The sequence below is a fragment of the Larus michahellis genome, chromosome 1, assembly GCF_964199755.1.
Source record: "Larus michahellis chromosome 1, bLarMic1.1, whole genome shotgun sequence".
NCBI lineage: Eukaryota > Metazoa > Chordata > Aves > Charadriiformes > Laridae > Larus > Larus michahellis.
This window is the reverse complement of record NC_133896.1, coordinates 56,218,120-56,237,046: the sequence shown is the minus strand read 5'-3', so window position 1 is coordinate 56,237,046 and position 18,927 is coordinate 56,218,120. Positions and strand designations below refer to the sequence as shown.

At 45.6% G+C, this 18,927-nt stretch overlaps 1 protein-coding gene across 4 annotated transcripts in view; it reads left to right on the top strand.

Annotated features, from left to right (window-relative positions):
- Positions 1–18,927, top strand: part of CACNA1I (calcium voltage-gated channel subunit alpha1 I) — a 187,236-nt gene that overhangs the window by 88,274 nt on the left and 80,035 nt on the right. For all 4 annotated transcript variants that reach the window (XM_074578472.1, XM_074578492.1, XM_074578481.1 and 1 more), the window contains 2 exons: positions 308–441; positions 17,563–17,660. In XM_074578472.1, the coding sequence (XP_074434573.1) occupies positions 308–441; positions 17,563–17,660 (232 nt within the window). The remainder of the gene's footprint in view (positions 1–307; positions 442–17,562; positions 17,661–18,927) is intronic.

The following is an 18,927-nucleotide window of genomic DNA, read 5'->3' as shown; positions in this document are numbered from 1 at the left end:
CTTGGAAGGGATGATGTTTCTTTCCCAGGCCAGGTTTGAACCTGCTGGTGCTGAGCCAACACCTCCTTTCAAATCCATATAAGGAGTCTCTAAGTTTACATCAATTACTTCACCCATGGGACTAAAAACACATAAAAGCCCCTTTTTGCTTCCTTGAGCGTCAAGGAGCTGTGATGCCAGGGCTGGATGGAAGAAGCTGTTCCAGCCCTACCTCTAGCTAATTTTCAGAAGTACTGAAATTTGTATTTATCTCACATTCAAGGCTGAGAATGCTTATCAGACGTGCTCTTGGGTTTTTGTTTGGCAGGTATTTGATGATTTCATCTTCATCTTCTTTGCCATGGAAATGGTCTTAAAGATGGTGGCCCTGGGGATCTTTGGCAAGAAGTGTTACCTTGGAGATACCTGGAACCGCCTGGATTTCTTCATTGTCATGGCTGGGTAGGTCAACAGTTTCTGGTCTTATTTGTTCTGTGTTTGTTAGAGGCTTGCGTGGAACAGGAAAACACTCCCTATCTGAAGAGCACACGAAGATTAATGGTAACTACAAAGGTTTTTCCTTAAACATACCAAGCATGGTTAAGCCCCTCTTATACTGATGGGAGGTGAAAGGAAATCCTTACAAAGCTAATGATGCTACTCTTGATTTACCGTGATGTAACCGAGGGGGAAGTTTCCACTCTGGTGCTACTCCAGACATCTACAGAGCTGGAATCAGATGTGGTGGGGTTAGCAGTCCATGGAAGAAACAGCAGGCAAGATAGCTTAGCTTCCCAGCAGATGTGCAGCCATCGATCTCGCACAACTTCAGTAGAGGGTGTTAATTTGTACCAGCTGGAGAGCCAGCCCAGAAACTTTTTTTTTGTTCTTAAAATGTCTGAGTGGAAGAGGTGTAACCTTAACCAGAACCAGCTAGCTTCTCTGTTTCCAGCAGCATTGTTTCAAAGGTAGGAATGTCATTTTTGTTACTCTGGGCTTTTTGTCTTTATATTGCACTGGCCTTACCCACGGTACTACTGGGACAAGTTGACATTTGATTGTTTTTTACAACAAAGTTGCTATGGTGAAGCTCTGATTTCTCTTCTGCATGTATGAAGCGGAAAGCCTACCAGGATTTGCCTATTGAATCACAGCAAAATGTCCGTCTCTGATACCAGTGGGCATGTGCTTTTTTGATTTTGTCCATTTTCAACTAGATTGCCTTTTGGTATAGTAAAAAACCCTCAAAAAACCAACAAACCAAAGTGGGAAAAAAGAAATAATATTGCTGTTTTCAGAGCAAAAAAGTGAATTTTTTTTTTCAGTGAGAAACCCCCATTTTCCTCTTCCTTCTCACAGCAAGAAATTACCCGCATTCCGGTACCTGTATTACTGATTGAGCCAGCGGTGAGTTCAAGCTCACTTTGCAGAGTTTTCTCCTGTGGTGTGGAGGAGCACTGTCTTTATATTTGCTTTTCACACAGTTCTTCTACAGCAAGACTTGGAAGTCATTCCCTCTGGAGGGGTGTATAATTGTTTGCTTCTGGAGGGGGGGCAGAGATTTTTCACTTAGTTGAGCTGTAAGAGTTTGAAGGCTGATTCTTGGCCAGTTTCGGCATGAAAGGAGGACAGACAGATGAAAGCTGTAGCTTTTTCTGAATTAAAGCAACATGCATGAGGTGGCAAGACCTTTCTTGTGGCTGAGCCTGCTGTGATTAGCATCTAATTTAAAATGGCCCAGTATTATAGGGACTGCAAGTTCATCAGGAAAGGCTAAGTGGGTCGTGAGAAAAGACAGATCATTGCGTCTTCTAGCCTGAGCTCCTGGTGGCACAACGTGCTGATGAGTGGATGCAGGGAAGACGAGCCCCTGCCACAGCAGCCTTTGAGGAGGAAAAGCAGGAATAGGTGTGTTTGAAAGGGGGACCTTGGAGCCTATGGTGCTCCTCTGTGTGGGTGATGCGTTGCAATACGCTGGGAGGAAGGCTCTGCTCCAGGTGGACACAGGATCTCCAGTGTATGGGGTAAAAGTCTTGGGAACTGGGGGTCTTGCTCTGCCTGGTGTCCCAGCAAGCATGGTGTGCCAGTGGTGCTATCTGGAGACAGGAAGAACTCATCAGGGCAATGCTAAATGAAAGAGTGTGAGCTTAACTGCTTTCTTCATGCAGGAAACAAGTGAAATCCATGCTACCTAGATAAGAAGGGAGCAAACCCCATTTACATGTTTCCCTCTGTCACCATTGCTGGCAGAAATTTGAGAAGAGAGTCTTTTGTGCATCTGATAGCAGTACTAGGAAAAAAGCTCATATCTGAACTCCTTTCAATACCGCAGAGACTTAGAATCAACTCCTTAGATATAAAATAATCAGTGCGGAGGATTTTTCATTTCAGGTCCAAAACTGAAAGAAATTTGTTTCCTGATTTCTATACAGTTGTCCTCATGAGGTGTCAGGCTGAAATGATAGTAATCTCATTATAATATCTGATCTCAAAAGACTTCTGCTAAAGAAAGACTTTTCCATTTAGTTATATAGAACTAATGACTATATAATGTATTTCAAGTTATAAAAGCTTGTGCTTATTAATTCATTATTCTTTGAAATTCATTAAAATTGTCTGCACTGTTTAAATCAAATCCAAGGCTCAAACTTGCCCTTACATACAGACTATAGGCTTTTATTTAACCTCGAATTTAAGCCCCAAGCTTTATCCTGGTTAGTCCCACACCTGGATCATGGCTTCAGCTTACTCTGGGTCCAGATGCTGCCTTACGTTTCTGACTAAGAGCAGACATCCTGCATTAGTTCTTGCGTGTTTTCTCTACGCCAGTGAGTTAGATCCTGATCAGAGGCTAATCAGTCTTCTCTAAGGGCCTTCTCCTTTTCATGGCCCTGGACTCTCATTGCCTGCAAGGGAGGTCATAAATTTGGCTTCCAAGAAAACGTCTGCGATGTTAGGAAGTAAGGCACTGCCTAGATGATGTGCAGCTTCTCTCAATTTCAAGAATAAGGACTGTACTTTCCAGCCCCCTCTCTTCCCTTCTCCCTTTCCAAATAAACACCAATGAGGCAGCAAAGGTTGGAAGAATAAACTGTAGCATAGAAAAGCAAAGTGCAGGCAAGGGACCGTTCTGTTGGGTGTTCCTGGGCAGCTGAGATACCTCCATCTGGCTAGCTGCATGACAGCATGTTTTATCAAAGAGCATAACGATTATTTGCTGCTATTGCCTCAGACGGTGTTTTGGTTACATAAACCATGTATTCAGGCATTCATTTGTAGTTTCCTCCTCACTTCCTTGGAAAGCCAGAAGCTATAGTTTTAGTTAGCTGAATTCCCTCGTGTGCCCCTGCCCTGCTTGCCCCTGCTCCCCACGCAACCCAGCAGCTCAAGGAGGAAGACTCCATTGTCACTAAAAATGTTCAGTTTCCATGGCGATAGGAGCTGACATCACCAGAACTTTCTCCCCTCTCGCGCACTCCCTCCCCCAACCACCTTCAACACGTTTTTTTCAGAAATGATTAGAAAAAAAACCACAAAACAACAGTCCTAAGTCAACACTCTCCTTCATTGTTCATTGCTTAGGAGCTTCAGAGCTCCTAAAACCAAGCTAGGTAATTTGGGTTGAAGAATGCTGATGCCCTTACGCGCACAAGCAGCCAGGGCTGCAAATTCAGCTTGCCAATGCTCCAGTTCCCAACTGCTCACTGGCGACAGGAGGTTGCAGGTTCCCAGACGTTGCAAGCAGACTGTGCTTCTCACCAGCTGTCCTGGTGGGAGTCCCTCTTCCCCTGCGTTTGTGATTAGGTCTTGTCTGTCGTCATTTGTTTCCCACAGCGATGGGTGAGTTTGGAGAGCTCGATCTGAGGCAACTTCAAAGGGCAGCTTCCTAAAGTTGAGAGCCTGCTAAGTTTTGAAAGCTGAGATAATGCAAACTAATCACATTGGAAATGCAGGCCAGTGTCTCTCTGTGCATGAATTTAGGAGAAAAGTCACTTATTTCTGGGCTAGCGCTCATCAGCTTTTTACGTCAGGCAGTTCTCTAGCAAAAAAAGAGCGAGCAATTTCTCCTGCTCGCTCTACTCTGTGAAGCAATTGTGTTCACGTGTGGATGGACATGATGCCACTGTCCCTCTGGGAGGGGAGATGTCCCTTTGCATGACTCTGTCCTAAGGGTCTCTGTGCAAGGAGAGAATTCATGCAACCTGCCTGGCCTTGGGGGCATTAATTCTGCTGATTGTGTGTTTGTTCTGCTTCTCTTGAGCCAAGCGCTGTAATTAGCAATCTGTGGTGGGAATTATGTCTGTCTGCTCACTTCTGCAGCATCTCCACAACGTGTTCTGGTATGCAGTTTACTTGTGTAAATAGGTAGGTAGGTTAAGAGGAAGAGGGCTTCACTATGTGGCCAGGGGGATGACTGTGATGACAAGTGTGTGCCCAGAATATATTCAAAATCTTTCCTTAATTACTTGCTACTTGGAGTCCAACAGATGAGGAGAGGCTGGTGTATCTTTCAGAGAATGCTCTGTTTTTTCCTTTCTCCACTATCATACTGGAGCTTGCCTTGTAGATCTCATAAACTGTGGTCAAATCCCATCCCAACCTTGCCTTTGATGAGAGGAATGGCATAACTTTGTGTATTGTGGCATTTTAGGATGCACTTGCAGTGTTTTTTAACAGCTTTTTAAAGTGGTGGACATCAGAACAGGACACAGTACTCTGTGTAGCCACTTCAGTGGTAATACAGTCTCTCTGCTCCATCCTGAAATTTCCCTGTTCCTACAGCCAAGGATTGCAGTAGCCCACCTAATCAACCACTGCATCTCCCTATCAATTCATTCAGCTGCTTTCTCCATTGGCTCCAAGCTTGGTTGGTTGGGGTTTTTCCCCTCTCAGTATGCTCTTCTGAAGAGAGAAAAATCCCTTCCTATTAGTAAGAACAGCAAACTTTTTTCCCAAATGGATGCTGTTATGTTTGTTCACACTGGAAAACGCATTATTTGCATTTCCAAAGCAACTCATACTGTTCTATATTGCTGACTTGTCCTCTTCATTTCTTTTTCTGTTCTCCCCAAAATATGCTTCAACTGCAAAATCTATCCGTGATTTTTTTTTTTTTTTTAAATTTTCTGCCCGGTTGTGATAAATAAAGAACAGCGTGGCAAGAATTGTGCATATTACAGAAGTACATCTGCTCACGACTGAGTCCCCATTTACTATTGCATGTGAGGTTTATTACTTAGCCAGTTTTTCTCCAGCTAATGTATGTCATGATGATTTCATATCATTCCAGCCATATCAACATAATTACTTGTGTGAACCAGACTTGTAATCTCATAAGAAATTATAGCACATTAGTTTGATGATGTCTATTTTTCCTTAAACCCGTGTTGATTATGGTTAATTTTATTATCCACCTTTAATCCGTAATCTATCAAAGCCCTATATTGACGATTTCATTACTGTACTGTGATCAGCATCAGTCCAGTCAGCCTACTGAGATCACTGTGTTTCCAAAGTACTGGCACAACATCAGAATTTCTCTGACCCTTGGATGCTTTCCCGGTTTTCTGAGACTAATCAAAAATCATCAGTACTGGTCCAGCTCGTTTCTGGACATCTCTTTTAAAACTCTTGGATATAAATTGTCCAGGCTGGCTTATCTTAGAATATCCCTATTTTGATAGGCACAACCTAAAATACTTGATCACAGCTGGAGCTGAAACTAGCTCATTATCATCTATGGTACACATACATCATCTGACTTCCCCCGTAGAACTTTTTCTTAATTGAAGTTTTCTGCCTTTTTACACTGTTTGTGACAATTCTGTTTTCTTGTTCCAGTGATTAACTTGTACCATTTTATGTGCTCGTTCAATCCTCTTACAAATTTTCTACAATTTCCATCTCCTAATTTATATTCATTGGTATCAGCTTCTCCCCTCTTGCTATTACATTGCTGCTTTTGCTTTTACTTATGTTGTATTATTTTTTTTAGCCTGTTCAGCTTTCTTGTCTCTATTGAAGCTTCTTGGATACCTGATAAATATTCCTAAATGCCACTTGATTGCCATCCACAGTTCATGAATTAAAGTCTATCCTGACCGGTTTGATGCATGGCTGTTTCTGCGTGTTTTCAACTTCATGAATATGGCCTCTTTAATCCACCAAGTGTATACAGTACTGTTGATGACCATACTTGATTTGTACATCACTTGATTTGTAATCAAGTAGTCTATCTTTAAGTTCTATAATAAAAAAAAAAAGCACTTCATAGGCAATTTCTGTATCACCCATCCTTAAATGCAATTTTGTTTGAGTTGTAAGGCACATCATTGTAAATGATGGGAAATTGCAAGGAGATTTAGGTGTCCTCAACGTGTTGCCCAAATTTAACTTTTGCAGATGAATAAGGGGAGGGGTTTTCTATGAATTACAGATCAATACCAAGAGAGCTAGCTAGCCCGTTTTCCAGTGGGATCTGGACGTACCTAATCACATTCATAGGATCATAGGATAATTCAGGTTAGAAAGGAATTTTGCAAGGTCTCCAGTCCAATCCTTTCACTCAAGCTCAAGTTGGGTTGCTCAGAGTTGTCCAGTCAGGTCTTGAAAACCGCTGCAGATGGAGACTGCACCACCTCTCTGGACCACAGCCCCACTGTAGCTAGTCTGAGCCTCCTTTCCCTGCTTGGGTTTATGCCCATTGTGTCTTGTTCTCCTGCCATGCACCACTGTGAAGAGCTTGGGTCCACCTCATTACTGACCTCCTCATAGGTACCAAGGAGCTGCTGTTAGGTGCCAAAATTAATCTCCTCTCCAGGTTGAACAAGCCCCTATCCCTCAGATGTTCCTTACAGGGCAAGTGTTCCAGCTCCCTGAGCATCTTGGTGGCTCACCACTGAACTTACTCCAATTTCTCAAGACCTTTCTTGTATTGGGGGGCCCCAAACTGAATGTGCTATTTTGGATGTGTTCTACTAATGCAAACTGAAGGGGATAATCCCTTTCCTCATCTACCGGCTGTTTGCCTGTTGGTGTAACTTGTTATGCCATCGGCCTTTCTCGCATGGACCATATGTGGCCTGCTGTCCACCAGGACCCACAGGTTCTTTTCATCAGAGCCATTACCCAACCAGTACTGAGATAGCGGGTCAGTCCAGCCCAGGTGCAGGACCTTATATTTGTCTGTTGAATTTCTTGAGGGTCCTGTCAGCCCATTCCTTTAGCCAGGAGGAATTCTCTACTTTATATGGCAGAAAAATTAATCTGTAAGTGTTCATTTCCAAATTGTCACTGATTCCATGCTAGAAAATGCCATTTTTGACAGAGTGTGCTACTTCCCCTCCCTTTCTGTCCACTTGAGTCTCCCTAGCTAGGTTAAGATCATTGATTTTAATACTCCTTTCATGCAGATCTTCCCACCAGGCTTTCTTAATGCCATTTAGGCTGTTTATGCTCATAAAATGAACAATTCCTATTCTTTTTATTACTCGGGCCCCTGGCACTGGTGTATAGACAATACCATTTTTCTCCTCTTTACATCTTTTAGTGCCTTGATTAGTTTTGTTCTTGACATGGAGGCTCTGTAAGAATTAACTTTTTTCCTAATTTCATTGCTTTCCCCGTTGATTTTTCATTTAACAATTTCATGACTGGTCCCTTGGTACCCTAAAAGCTAATTCTTCTTCTAGTGAAACGCTGGTTAATGTTTCTGCTTCTCCAGGGGTAGACTAGTGGTCTTCAAGTCCCCTGCCCTATGTGGCTGGCCAAGCTAGCAGTTCATTACCAGATTCATCCGTCATCTCCTTTGACTGTTGGTCAGGATGAGCCACCAAGGAGCTCAACTGAATATTTCTTGTCCATCTTCTTCAGAAATTGCCTATAATCTGTGGCATATCATGATAAGAAAAACAATTTATTTCAAAAACATCATCATAGGTAAATATTGTCCTGGAACTTTGAAAACCTTCCTAAGTTTGCCTTTTTATCTCATTTCACTTACAGTATGGCAGCACAGCTGTCCTGATATCTTAATTTATTTTCCAAAACATCCTTTCCTTTCAGAGTAGTTATGCAGCCTTTGGAGAGGGTTTTCTGGCATCTTTTTACAGCTGGAGGTCCCTTCTCAGGCATGCCTGATAGCCCCTTAGATTGAGCAGAACATTTCTTCGTGCTCCCTGTGCCTTTTGGCTAGCGGCTTCTTCAGGAGTGTTTTAGGCAGCTTCCACATTGGGAGCCTGCGAAATATTACTCTCTATTAACTGAGATTATTATTAGTAGTAGTAGTGTTTGTACCTTGGCTCGCTGTTAGTTAACTACCGTCCATGATTTCTGCTTCCCCTAATTCCTCAGCTATTGCTTCCTTTCTTCCATAAACTTGTGGTGATGCTGATTCCCGAGTCCGTCTGCCCAAGCTCTTTTCAGCCCTGTTCTTGCCTGTGCTGTGCATCATCAGTGGGTGTATCTCTGGACACCTACTCTCTCCTTACTGGCAAGTCTACAGTTTACACTTGCAGCCCCGAATTTATCCCCCTGCGTTTCAGCCCAGGAAAAGGGGCTGGCAGCTCCCTGAATGATGAGGGGTACCACCCCCTGCCTCAAATGTCCGCCCATTCCCAGAAAACAAAATTGGCACCATGTGGTGCCCTTCCATGGCGAGAAGATGCCGCTTAGCCGGAAACACACCAGTTGGCCTGAATCTCACAAGATGGGGAACTGTGTTGCCAATCTTCTGCTTTCTCTTTGCTTTTAATTAACTATGGTCCTTCGGGGACCTGGCCAGAATTTGCATAGTTATGACTTCAAAATCACAGACCATTAAATACTTATTAGCAGCAGTGTAAACAGCAGAATGCTCAGAAAATCCTAGTTAGCTACTCTTCAATGCCGAATGAAAGTTTCTATAAAATTATGGCAAGTTAGGGAAAACTGTAATAAATACAGCAATTAGGTGTTTCAAGCAGTGATCAGAAAAAGATGGAAACCAGCAAGTGGCAGGCTAAATGGCATCTTAACCAAAGGCAGAAATATCAGAATCGCAGCCCTCCCCCCCAACACACACTCACTTTTTCCTCCTTAATGATACTAATTATTTCATTTGCTTTCTCCTAGTAAAACTATCCATAGATGTGCAACATATTGAAATGAAAGGAGTCATCAAAATGAAATGAATCACACCAGAGAAGAATCAAAACAAGGAGGCAGTGGTACCCTGCACATGTTATGTGTAGTTCTCAATTATTGCTTCTGATTTTTTGCCTCCCTAAAAGCTAGTCCCCTACCATGTGAATCTTTAGCAGTATTTAAAAAAAAAAAAAGGAAACACCAGCAGAGTTGTAGGACCAAAATGCAGACACCCTTTTTGTCTTTCTATTTTTTTTCCCCTAAACAAGGAAATACGGAGCTCAGAGCTTGTATTCAGACTCCTGGTTTTAAAAAATGAGGCCCTGTCACTCGTCTTCAGTCATCTGAGCTTGGAGAGTCCCTCTGGTTTTCTTATCACAGTGTGAAAACCTGCTTATGTCTTTTCATATCATGTCTCCAAAACTATTGAAAAACTCTGACGTTTTCTCTTAGTACACAGTTAGGAGAGAAATCTTGAGTGTTCAGGGGTGTGAAATAATCACATTCTAGGCAGCAAGGGACCAGTCTCACACGCTCTGGAAGCTTTCAGCAGCTTTTTGCTTGCAGAGCAATTAAAAAAAAAAAAAAAAAAAAAATATGTTTTGTACTGGCAAGGGGGGGACAGTTACAGGTTATTTTTTTAAGTATACTAAGCATCATAGCTCTGGAGCTGACTGTGTAATTAGTAATTGATCTGTCACTCCCTGAAGAAATGTCTTACTTTTTACTAACAGAATTATAGTCTCTTTGATTATTTTTTTTTTATAAAGGGGGGAAAAAAGGATGTACTTTTTGCAGTCCTTGTTTTACTAGCAAAGGATTTTTTTTTTTCTTCTATCTTTCAGCTTGTATGTACACAGAGAGTTGTCTTTTTGCAGCATGACGGGCTCGAACTCTAAAACAGATAAGCGGGACTACTTAGCTGAGTACACTCCCAGAGCAATTTAGAGGCCTACTGTGTAATGTCTGGCCACATCCCACATGATGTTATTCCATCATTTCCGTGGTAGGTGTTGAAAGGAGTTCGGCTCATCTACGTAGCATGTATTTTGAAGCCTGGCCCCACAAGCACCAAACTGTGCAAAATGTGTGCAAATGCCCGCACGGCTCGCTCTTCAAGGGTGTATGTCAAGCGAGCTGATGGCAGGTTCGGTGCTTGGGGGCTGCCCGGCAGCCCTGTGCCTGCCACACCACAGAGCAACCTGTGTCCACGTAGCAAAAGATCAGGTCCAAATAACCGGTCAGCTGGGAGCCAGAGCATCCGTGAAGGCAATGTTTTTAAAGAGGGGTCCATAGGTGACTGCAGCCCTGACGTGCCTGAGGGTCGTGTGTGCTTAACGCACCCCACGAGGGTTGTCTGGAGCCCGTGCCCATTCCCAAGGCATCAGTAAAGTCTGTGCCTTCTTGGATCTGTGACCAAGCGAAGGAAACAGGGGCGGGGGCCACCACACAACTCTCTGAGCAGGGAAATGGGAGTACCTAGAGAGAGTCTTTAATTTCTGCCATAGACCGCCCCCCCCCCAGGACCTTTGGTGGGAAGTAAGGATGTGGCTCCAGCTGTAGAGCAAAAGGGCTGGCAGAGTGCAGACATCTTAAAAAATAGGTGCCGCCCGGGAGCCCTGCAGTCCTGGGGCTGGCGAGAAGCCTGTTTGCATGTAGTGTGTGGGTTTTTTTTCTCTCCACTGGTATGTGTGTGTCCTGTAGCTGCAGACTTGGGGTGGAAGCAGTAGCCCTCCTCTCTTGCCTAGCAGACCTAGTCCAAATCTCCTGGCTCCACTTCTGATGACTCCAGATGGGTTTGCGAGAGATTAGATTTGTTCCTCACCCAGTGCCTGCCTGCTTACAGCTCGCCTTGTGTACAAGCTAGGGCACATCCAGCCTTAGAAGGGCTGACAGGAGGTGTCTTGAACGTCCCGTGTGCCCCACACTTCAGCTGTTCAGGTGTGTGCTCGTCCTCCTGCATCCTTGCCTTTGCTCCAGCACTGATGGGTCCCGCTATCCAGGCAGTTGTGGGCACCAGTAAGTGGATTTTGCTGCTTGCCCTCCCTTTTTGGTACACCATAGGTTCAGCTAATAGAGCCCTTGAGGAAGCCTGGTCAGCCCCATTCCCCATGTCCCCTGCCCACTGCTACATCTCTGGCCACAGAGGACTGTGTGGATGTAGTAATGCACATGCTTTTTAGTTGCCTTTCATCAAAATGGCTCATTAATATAAGAGGGAGTACTTTGTCCAGTAAGAGGACTAGCTTTGCATCTTCTTTGCATTGTAGCTGCAGTCTTTGAAGCCAGAGCAGAAGCAGTGAGACCTTCCTCTCAACCTGGTGTGTGCTACAGAGGTGGGAAGATTTAAGGGTAAATCAGTCTCCCACCACCACCCCACAAACCGCAGGTGGGAGATTTGGGCTGTGGGATCCCCCACCTCCACACAGCTCATGTATCAGGGAGACACCTTGGTAAACAGAGACACATCAGCTCCAACTTTTACTGACAATATCTGAATTAAAAATTCCGATGGGAAAAACAATTTTTCCCTGTGATTCCTATGTTCTGGATCTTCAAAGTGGTAGAAATATCAGTTTGTGGAATTTGATGGCCATATCAAGGAGCTGAGGACAGAAAGACATGTTCTGGTACACAGAAGACATTGGTTTAAATCACATCTAGTCATAGTATAGGTACATGTCAGGTTTAGACCTCTGACATAGCTGGGAAGCTGAAGGAGTGCAGAGCAAAAAGCAACCAAATAATCTTCTGCTTCAGTCACTTCAGGTGCTCATAGATGCAAGGACCAAATAAAAGTCCACAGGCAGGAAAACCTTCATTTTGCACAGACTCATAGTAAGGCCAGGAAGTCACAACCAAGAAGTTTCTGCCTTCTGTGCCAAACCCAAATTTATTTGACAAAGAAATATGAATTGATTAGACTGCAGTTAATTAGATTTCAATTGAAAACTCCTATCAGAGAAGGGGAATTAGGCAGCTTTTGAATTTGACAAAAACATATTGGCTTTGTGTCATAAGAAAAATACCGCCCCGGTATTTTTCATGAATGCTTCCAGAATATATTTAAATATTATTTTTTGGCTGCTAGTTTTCAGCAAATAGAAGTTCAGGAGCTAAGATTAGGAGAGTTAATAAGTATTTAATACAGGTATAAGAAGATGTAAATATGGAGAGGTAAATGGTAATGTTTGAACTGGTTTAATCATGGATTTCATCGAATGTAATTGCAAAGAAGCTGCTAGCCAGGCACTACATAAGTACATTATCCTGGGTTATACGTACAGCAAGAGAAAGTCTGAATTTTCCGAACTCCTTACATGGTTTTCATATTCTCTACGTCTATTTTAAAATAATCTTAACTTTTTTTTCTCCATCCTGCTGGTCAGTCTGCTCTCCCATGCCTGGCAGAGAGCCACGCTGGCCGTGCATTTCTGCTGTTGTTGGGCAATCAGCGTCGCTCTTCTCTCCCGAGTTTCATTGCTGCTGGAGAAGTGGAGAGTGCCAAGACAGATCCAAGCCCACTCTCGAGCTCACGGGTGCAGAGGAGCAAAAGAAGTGCCAAGCTGGAGCTGATGAAGCTCTTCTGCTGTTTTTGAAACCTCATGAGCAATGAAGGTTTACAATGGTGGTGGCTTTTGTGCCCCCGTGTCTCCATGTGCTCGCTGTCCACGCCAGTGGCTGGGCATGGGATGGAGGGGCACCAGACCAGGCGCTTTCTGGACAGGGTCAATGTGCTGGCAAATTGCTTACTTGTTCCCTGCGCTAGCTTGGCCTCGTCACTGTTAAACTCGGTCTCTTGTGTGTGCAGCTGAGCAGACTTACCTGGGCACAGGCTAATGTTTATCACCAAGGCAGAGACTGAGGGGAAGGAGGCAGCAGAAAGATCAGTAAGGAAAGGGACAAAAGGAATCAAGAGGAAGATGGAAGAGGAAAGAAAGGATTGGGAAGGGAATTGAGGGATGTGAGGCAAAACGGAAAAAGATGAAGGAAAGACAAGGGGTGAACAGAAAAACTGGAAGTTAAGGAGGAAAATTAAAATGAGAGGTGGCAACGTTGCAGGCAGGTATGAGTCAGAAGGATGCAGAGAGAGGGGGTGGGGAGGAGGTGGGATACCGGGAGAGTGGGGAGGGAGGCAGCACTCAAGCAGACTGGCTTTCCCTGCCAGACAACTCCCCTGCTTCTGCAGGATGAACCCCATGGTGGTGAACCCAGGTGCCTCTCCCATTTCCCACCCTGTCACCATTCCCACCATGCATCAACCTTGAGCCGTACGGTTCAGGGACGGTGCATGCGTCAATCCCCTCTCCTTCCAGAAGAGTTTAATGCAGAAAGTTTTGAAGAAGAAAATCTCTAGTGAGGGAAGAAGAACTACTGTATAAATTCAATTATCTTGACAGCTCAGTGCTCAAATTCCATCACAGATCAGGAGTTTCTCTCTGATGTAGCGTAGTTCCAGCTTCCTAACCTGCCCCTGCACTCGCCCACCCGCGCCAGAGGCCACAAAATACTTTAGCAGTGCCTGAAATGAGCTGCTGTTTCCCTCGGGAGGGATGTGTTCCCCTTGCCCCGTCACGATAAGGGGAAAGGACAGCTTATAACTAGCACAGGCTTTTTTTTCCCCACATCCTCAGCTTTGTCTGACTGCCCCTGGACCTTAAAGAAACTAAGGCTTTTACAAACAAAACATGCTTCAAGCAGCCAAGAAAGGGGGGAGAGCTAGATCATGAGAGGTTGGGCTATGGGGGCTACCCTTGCTCATGGCACTGAGCTGCTACAAAGCAAGGACAAGGAGCCTGGAAAACTCCTGGAGTTTAATAAGGAGGCAACCATTTTGTATTAGCTTTAATGTTGCCGTGCTCTTGGTTTATGAACACCCAGCAAACACGCATTTCCCTGCGTTGCTGATGCTATAAGGATGCAAGCAACGAAGGTCGGGTGCCTGCCCAAGAGTCCAAATAAGCCCCGTGCACCTAATCCACCATCACAAGATCCTGGGACACAGACACGGGAAAATGTGAACCTCCTGACATAAATCTGCTGCCAGTTTCCGGCTGATAACATTTTGTGACGTGCCCTTTTGACTCTCTGTCAACCTGTCACCACCTCCACGTGTGGCAGTAGGAGATCGGGTACAGCCCAACCCTGGAGGTGCTGCGTGTACAGGGTTTCCAGGCAGTGGGGAGCAGGGCTGGCTGGAGAAAGATAAGAGCAGAAATAGCTGGGCTGGCAATCCCTGAAATGCTGCAGATGCCCAGAAACTCCCGCAGAGTTGCTTAGAGATCCCCATTTCATTAGGGGAAGGAGGCAACATTTGGATTCATCAGTTTTACCTACACGGAAAATGTTCTTTTGGTTGATCAACAGAATTTCATTTCATCCCATTCACTCACAGTCCGTCATTGTATGGGTGTGCTACCCTTGTGCAGAGAGAAGCATGAACGTACGCCAATGTTAAAGCCATCACCGGGAATAAAAAGGCGAGAACGAGTATCTCTAATGCAAAATTGCACTGGAATTTCGTTAGAGTTGTTTTGGATGTGATTTACGTGACTACAATGGGCATAACTCATCTGAAGGGATTTAAGCATCCCGGACGCGTCTCTGCTATTGCAGCCAAGACCAGGAGGCCTCCGGAAGAACCGTAGGCAGAAGGGTTCTGCTAAGCGAGCCAAAGCCCTGGGGCCTGCTAGGGCTGAGCTCGTTTTTGTTAGAAGTTGCTCTCTGAAAAATTTAACAGTTGCCCTTCTCTGACCCATCCTTGGGAACAGCCTGCTGTTTTCGTTGACAGAGTGATTGACTGTTCAGCGTTTTTTTTCCTAGCTAAACTGGAACGTAATCGCAGCAAATCTGCAGCCACTGAGGGCCGCAGGAGGCTGGCTGTAGGAACTGTACGGTTGCAGCTAGGGCAGCATTCGTCTTGTCCCCAAAGGACCCATACTCACTATTTTGATGATTATTACTTTTCTAGTGATGCGTGGACTGCACCATATAGGTGGAAAGCTCATTCCACCTAGGAGAGGGCAGCAACGTGCACCTGGGTAAGGTGACTCCAATTGTAATACCGGCAACGTGGTTGTAGCTGCAAGAGGACAAAACTCGAATGGTTTGTGAATGGAGGTTCTATTTTTAAACGAATTTTGCATGGTTGAGTCTAAGAAAAGATGTCACCTCTGCCCACTGATTTAATCTCAGCCCTAGCTCTGTGCTGTTCCTCTGTGCTCAGTTTCTGTGGGGGTCATGGTGTCCTTCAGGACTTCTCATTTGGTTGGTTGCAGTTCAGAAAAGACCACCTTTTGAAATTAGATGTGTTTTGGGGCTGTTTGCTTATTTGGTATCTGACTGAGTGTGTTTAAGGTTGTTCTGCTACTGCTCAAAAATAATTTTTTTTGCCTTCAGAGGTCTTTGCCCATACTGTAGTTCCAAAGTTTCAGCAGGTCTGTCTAATTCTGGAGCAACAACACGCTGATGAGGCAATCTTGCTTTATGCCTTTGGAGAAACGTTGATCAGTGCTTTCTCAAGGCCCTTTGCACTGTGTTTATCTGCACCATGTTTATGTCCGTTGTGTGATGCCCTGTAGTCATGTCTGTGCATTTATATCAGTGCGCATTCTTCCTCCTTTCGTGCCCTCTTCCCAGTTTCAGCTGACCAGATCCCAAGCCTCTGTCTATCACTAATGCTTTCTGCAGGATAAGTATTGCTGCTTGGTTTGGGGTGGGGTTTTTTGGTGTTGCATTTTTTAAGGGGGGTGAATATTTTGATTATCTGCACGAAATCCCTCCTCTCTCTTTCTGCACTCAGTGTATGTGGAACTGACAGCTCCAGGGAGGTAAATGAATGCCACTGCATTTCAGAGGAAGAATTATTTCATGCAATTACCCTCAAAGTGCATGAGAGAACAGAGTGAAAGGAATGAGGGAGAGAAAGAAAGAGAGCACGAGAGAGAACAATCACAACACTTCGACAGGTTTACCCTATTGTGTTTGAAAATCTATCACTCTGACAAGTCCCCTTTGTGAAAGGTGTAGACATAACTAGACATTTGCTCTTCAACGTCCTTTTGAGCAAAGAGGGTGATGGATAGAAGGTTCAGTCCGTTTCACTCAAGTCTTCTCCCTGATGTTTCTTACAGACTGGCTGTACCCCATTTCCCTCTCAATGTCTCACTTAAGCTCTCTGATTTATTCTTCAGCGGTTTCTGGGCAGAGGGATTTGGATGCATGTTAGGTTACTGGACTATTGGGTCTTTCTACATAAATTATAATGCTTTTGGTTTGAGAAGTGTTGCAGTAACAAAAGGCTGTGTCCCCAGTTCCCTCCCTGTCTCTTGAGCGTGTGGAAAGGCCAAGGAAAAGGGAGCTTTTTGTGGGTTCGTTATCCAGGAGAAGCCATTCCTGTCCTGACTCTGCTCCTGTTTCACCTGCCAACTTTGTCACACTCTTGATCCCGTCTGCACATCAGGGTCACCCCAGGGGAGCTGGTGACCACAGCCCATGTCTTCCTGGAGGCTTCATGTACCTGTGTTCACTGAAACATGCAAAAAGCTTTGAGATCCTCAGGTAGAAATTGCTGGCCCGGGTAAATGATTGTTATAATCCAGTTTCTTGCCGTGCTTTCCAAGAGGCAGGCAAGTTACTGGGCGTTTGCCATACTGGGCAAGGAGGGCAGCACTGGCCTGTGAGGGATGCTGGGCCAGGTCACAATTTTTTCACCTGCACCTGCTGCTCTTGCAGCAAAGCCAATGCGTTAGTCATAGCTATTTGCACTTTGAGGTTATTTAGGGAGTATGTTGTTGGGTTAGGAAAGCTAAGGTCTAGCATACGTCCTAAAATTAGGCTTTTCTCCTTTTGGTTGGTGTCAGAAAGGAGTGATTCACAGCTATGGGAGAAGCCTTCCCACCTAGCTGGAGCAGTTACCGCTTTAAGTAGAGAGTTTGCTTCGATGTGAGGTAAAACAGGTTAGCTGAAGCTGCCTCCAGGGACCTCATCCCCCACTGTGAAATGAGGGGAGCACCCTGCTGTGCTCAGCAGAACCGGCTGTGCAGCCTCCCTCCTCCCTGGCCTTGTGGGAAATGGCCAGCCCACGTGTTTGCCCTCACCAGGACCACACGCTCCTCATCGGGGCATCTTCTTCCAGCTCCTTTCCCTCCTGATGGTTGCAGCAGGTAAGTGTTACCACAGCTCCTGGCCTGCATCCTCACGGCATGCTCTCACCGCTTGCTGTCTTCTGCCTTCCCAAGTTCCATGGAAGGGCTGTGTTTTCTGCCAGGGGAGCTGTGAGCTCCTGTCCTGCTCCCAGAGGGCTTCCAGAGGCTTCAGCTTTGCTCCTAAAGGCTCAGTCTTCATCCCCACAACTTGGAGAAACCCTTCAATAAAGAAACGATGGCTCTGTGACTCAAGCCAAGATTTTTGGATTCTTTTAAACGTATTTTTTCTCTCTCTCTCTTTCCTCTTCTCCAGGATGGTGGAGTACTCCCTGGATCTCCAAAACATTAACTTGTCTGCAATCCGTACTGTCCGCGTCCTGAGACCCCTGAAAGCTATCAACCGTGTGCCTAGTAAGTCATGCTTCCCTCTCACGCCTGCTCAGCTTGGGTTGCGGGGAATCCGTGATCAGGCAGGCTGTGTGTAGTGGTGTTTTCCAGGCTGGGTTCAGGTGCAAACTGAGTGGAGGCTGCTGCACAGTGTGTGCAGGCTTTTCCCCACCCTGGGGCCAAGAGGTTTTGTTGGATGCTCAGGAAAACTACAGTCTTGCAGCATATCAGCCCTGGTCATCCTTCATGCAGGACCATGCTGATGGCTCAGGAGCTGAAGCTGAACAATACACAGTAAAGCGTTTTTTCTCACTCTTACTGAAGGACATTGCAGGTTTGATAATGTCTGCAGGCTCAAAATGGGATGTGTGTGAGGTCCGGAGAGGGGTGAGCTGGTGGAAGCAGGGAGAATTGGTTTGCTCAGGCTTTCACATGCTCTTCCAGATCCTCTCATCTGAAAAATTTTCATGCCGTTACAGCTTAGGGGTGTGTAGCACGGGCTATTTTTTCTCTCCTCTTCACCCTGTGCTTTGTACTCCTTCTTTTGTGCTGACTGTCCCCCCTGTGAGCTGGCGCCTGTGTATGAGCGGAGCTGAGCGCCGCTGGGCACGGGGCTGTGTGTGAGCTGGGATGTGTCAGCAGCCGAACGGCTGCTTGCCGGCACCGTTCAGGTCTCAGACACAGCCCCCAGCTCGGGTCTGCATGCAAACCAGGTGAGGTGCTGCGGCCCCGGGATGTGAGCCCGCAGCCCTGGGGCACGTGCCATGCACATGTGCTTCTCCCGTGGTGGAGGTGGCATCTCCATAACCCTCACTTCCTCCCTTCCCAGAGGATGAGGATAAGACCAGCCTTTTTGCCATGCTTTGCGGTTTTTATTGGTGCTGAACTCTTTCTTCCCTCTTCTTCCCTTCCTTTGCTTCTCCTTCCCCCCCCCCCAAGGCAGTGTTGTTCTCCCTGCAACCCTAGAGCGAGTAAGCAGGTGCTGTAATTGTTATTTAACTGCAAGAAACATTGATGGAGGTGGCTGAGGCTTCACAGTAGTTGTATCCAGGTGGATGGAAGTGAACCGAGCGCTGAACTCGGTTTGGTGTGTCACTTCGATGTTTCTGGCTATTCCCCGTGCTAAGGCAGCAGCCGACACATGCAGCCCCGTGAGACTTTAGGCGTTTCTTCCACAAGTTTCTCTGTCTTGTAGAGTGGCAGGAAGTCTCTGCTCCTCCCCATAATCTTCCTAATCAGGTTTTCTGCAGTGGTTAAGACCTTGCCAGAGCTCTCTTAATCCTTCTCTTGA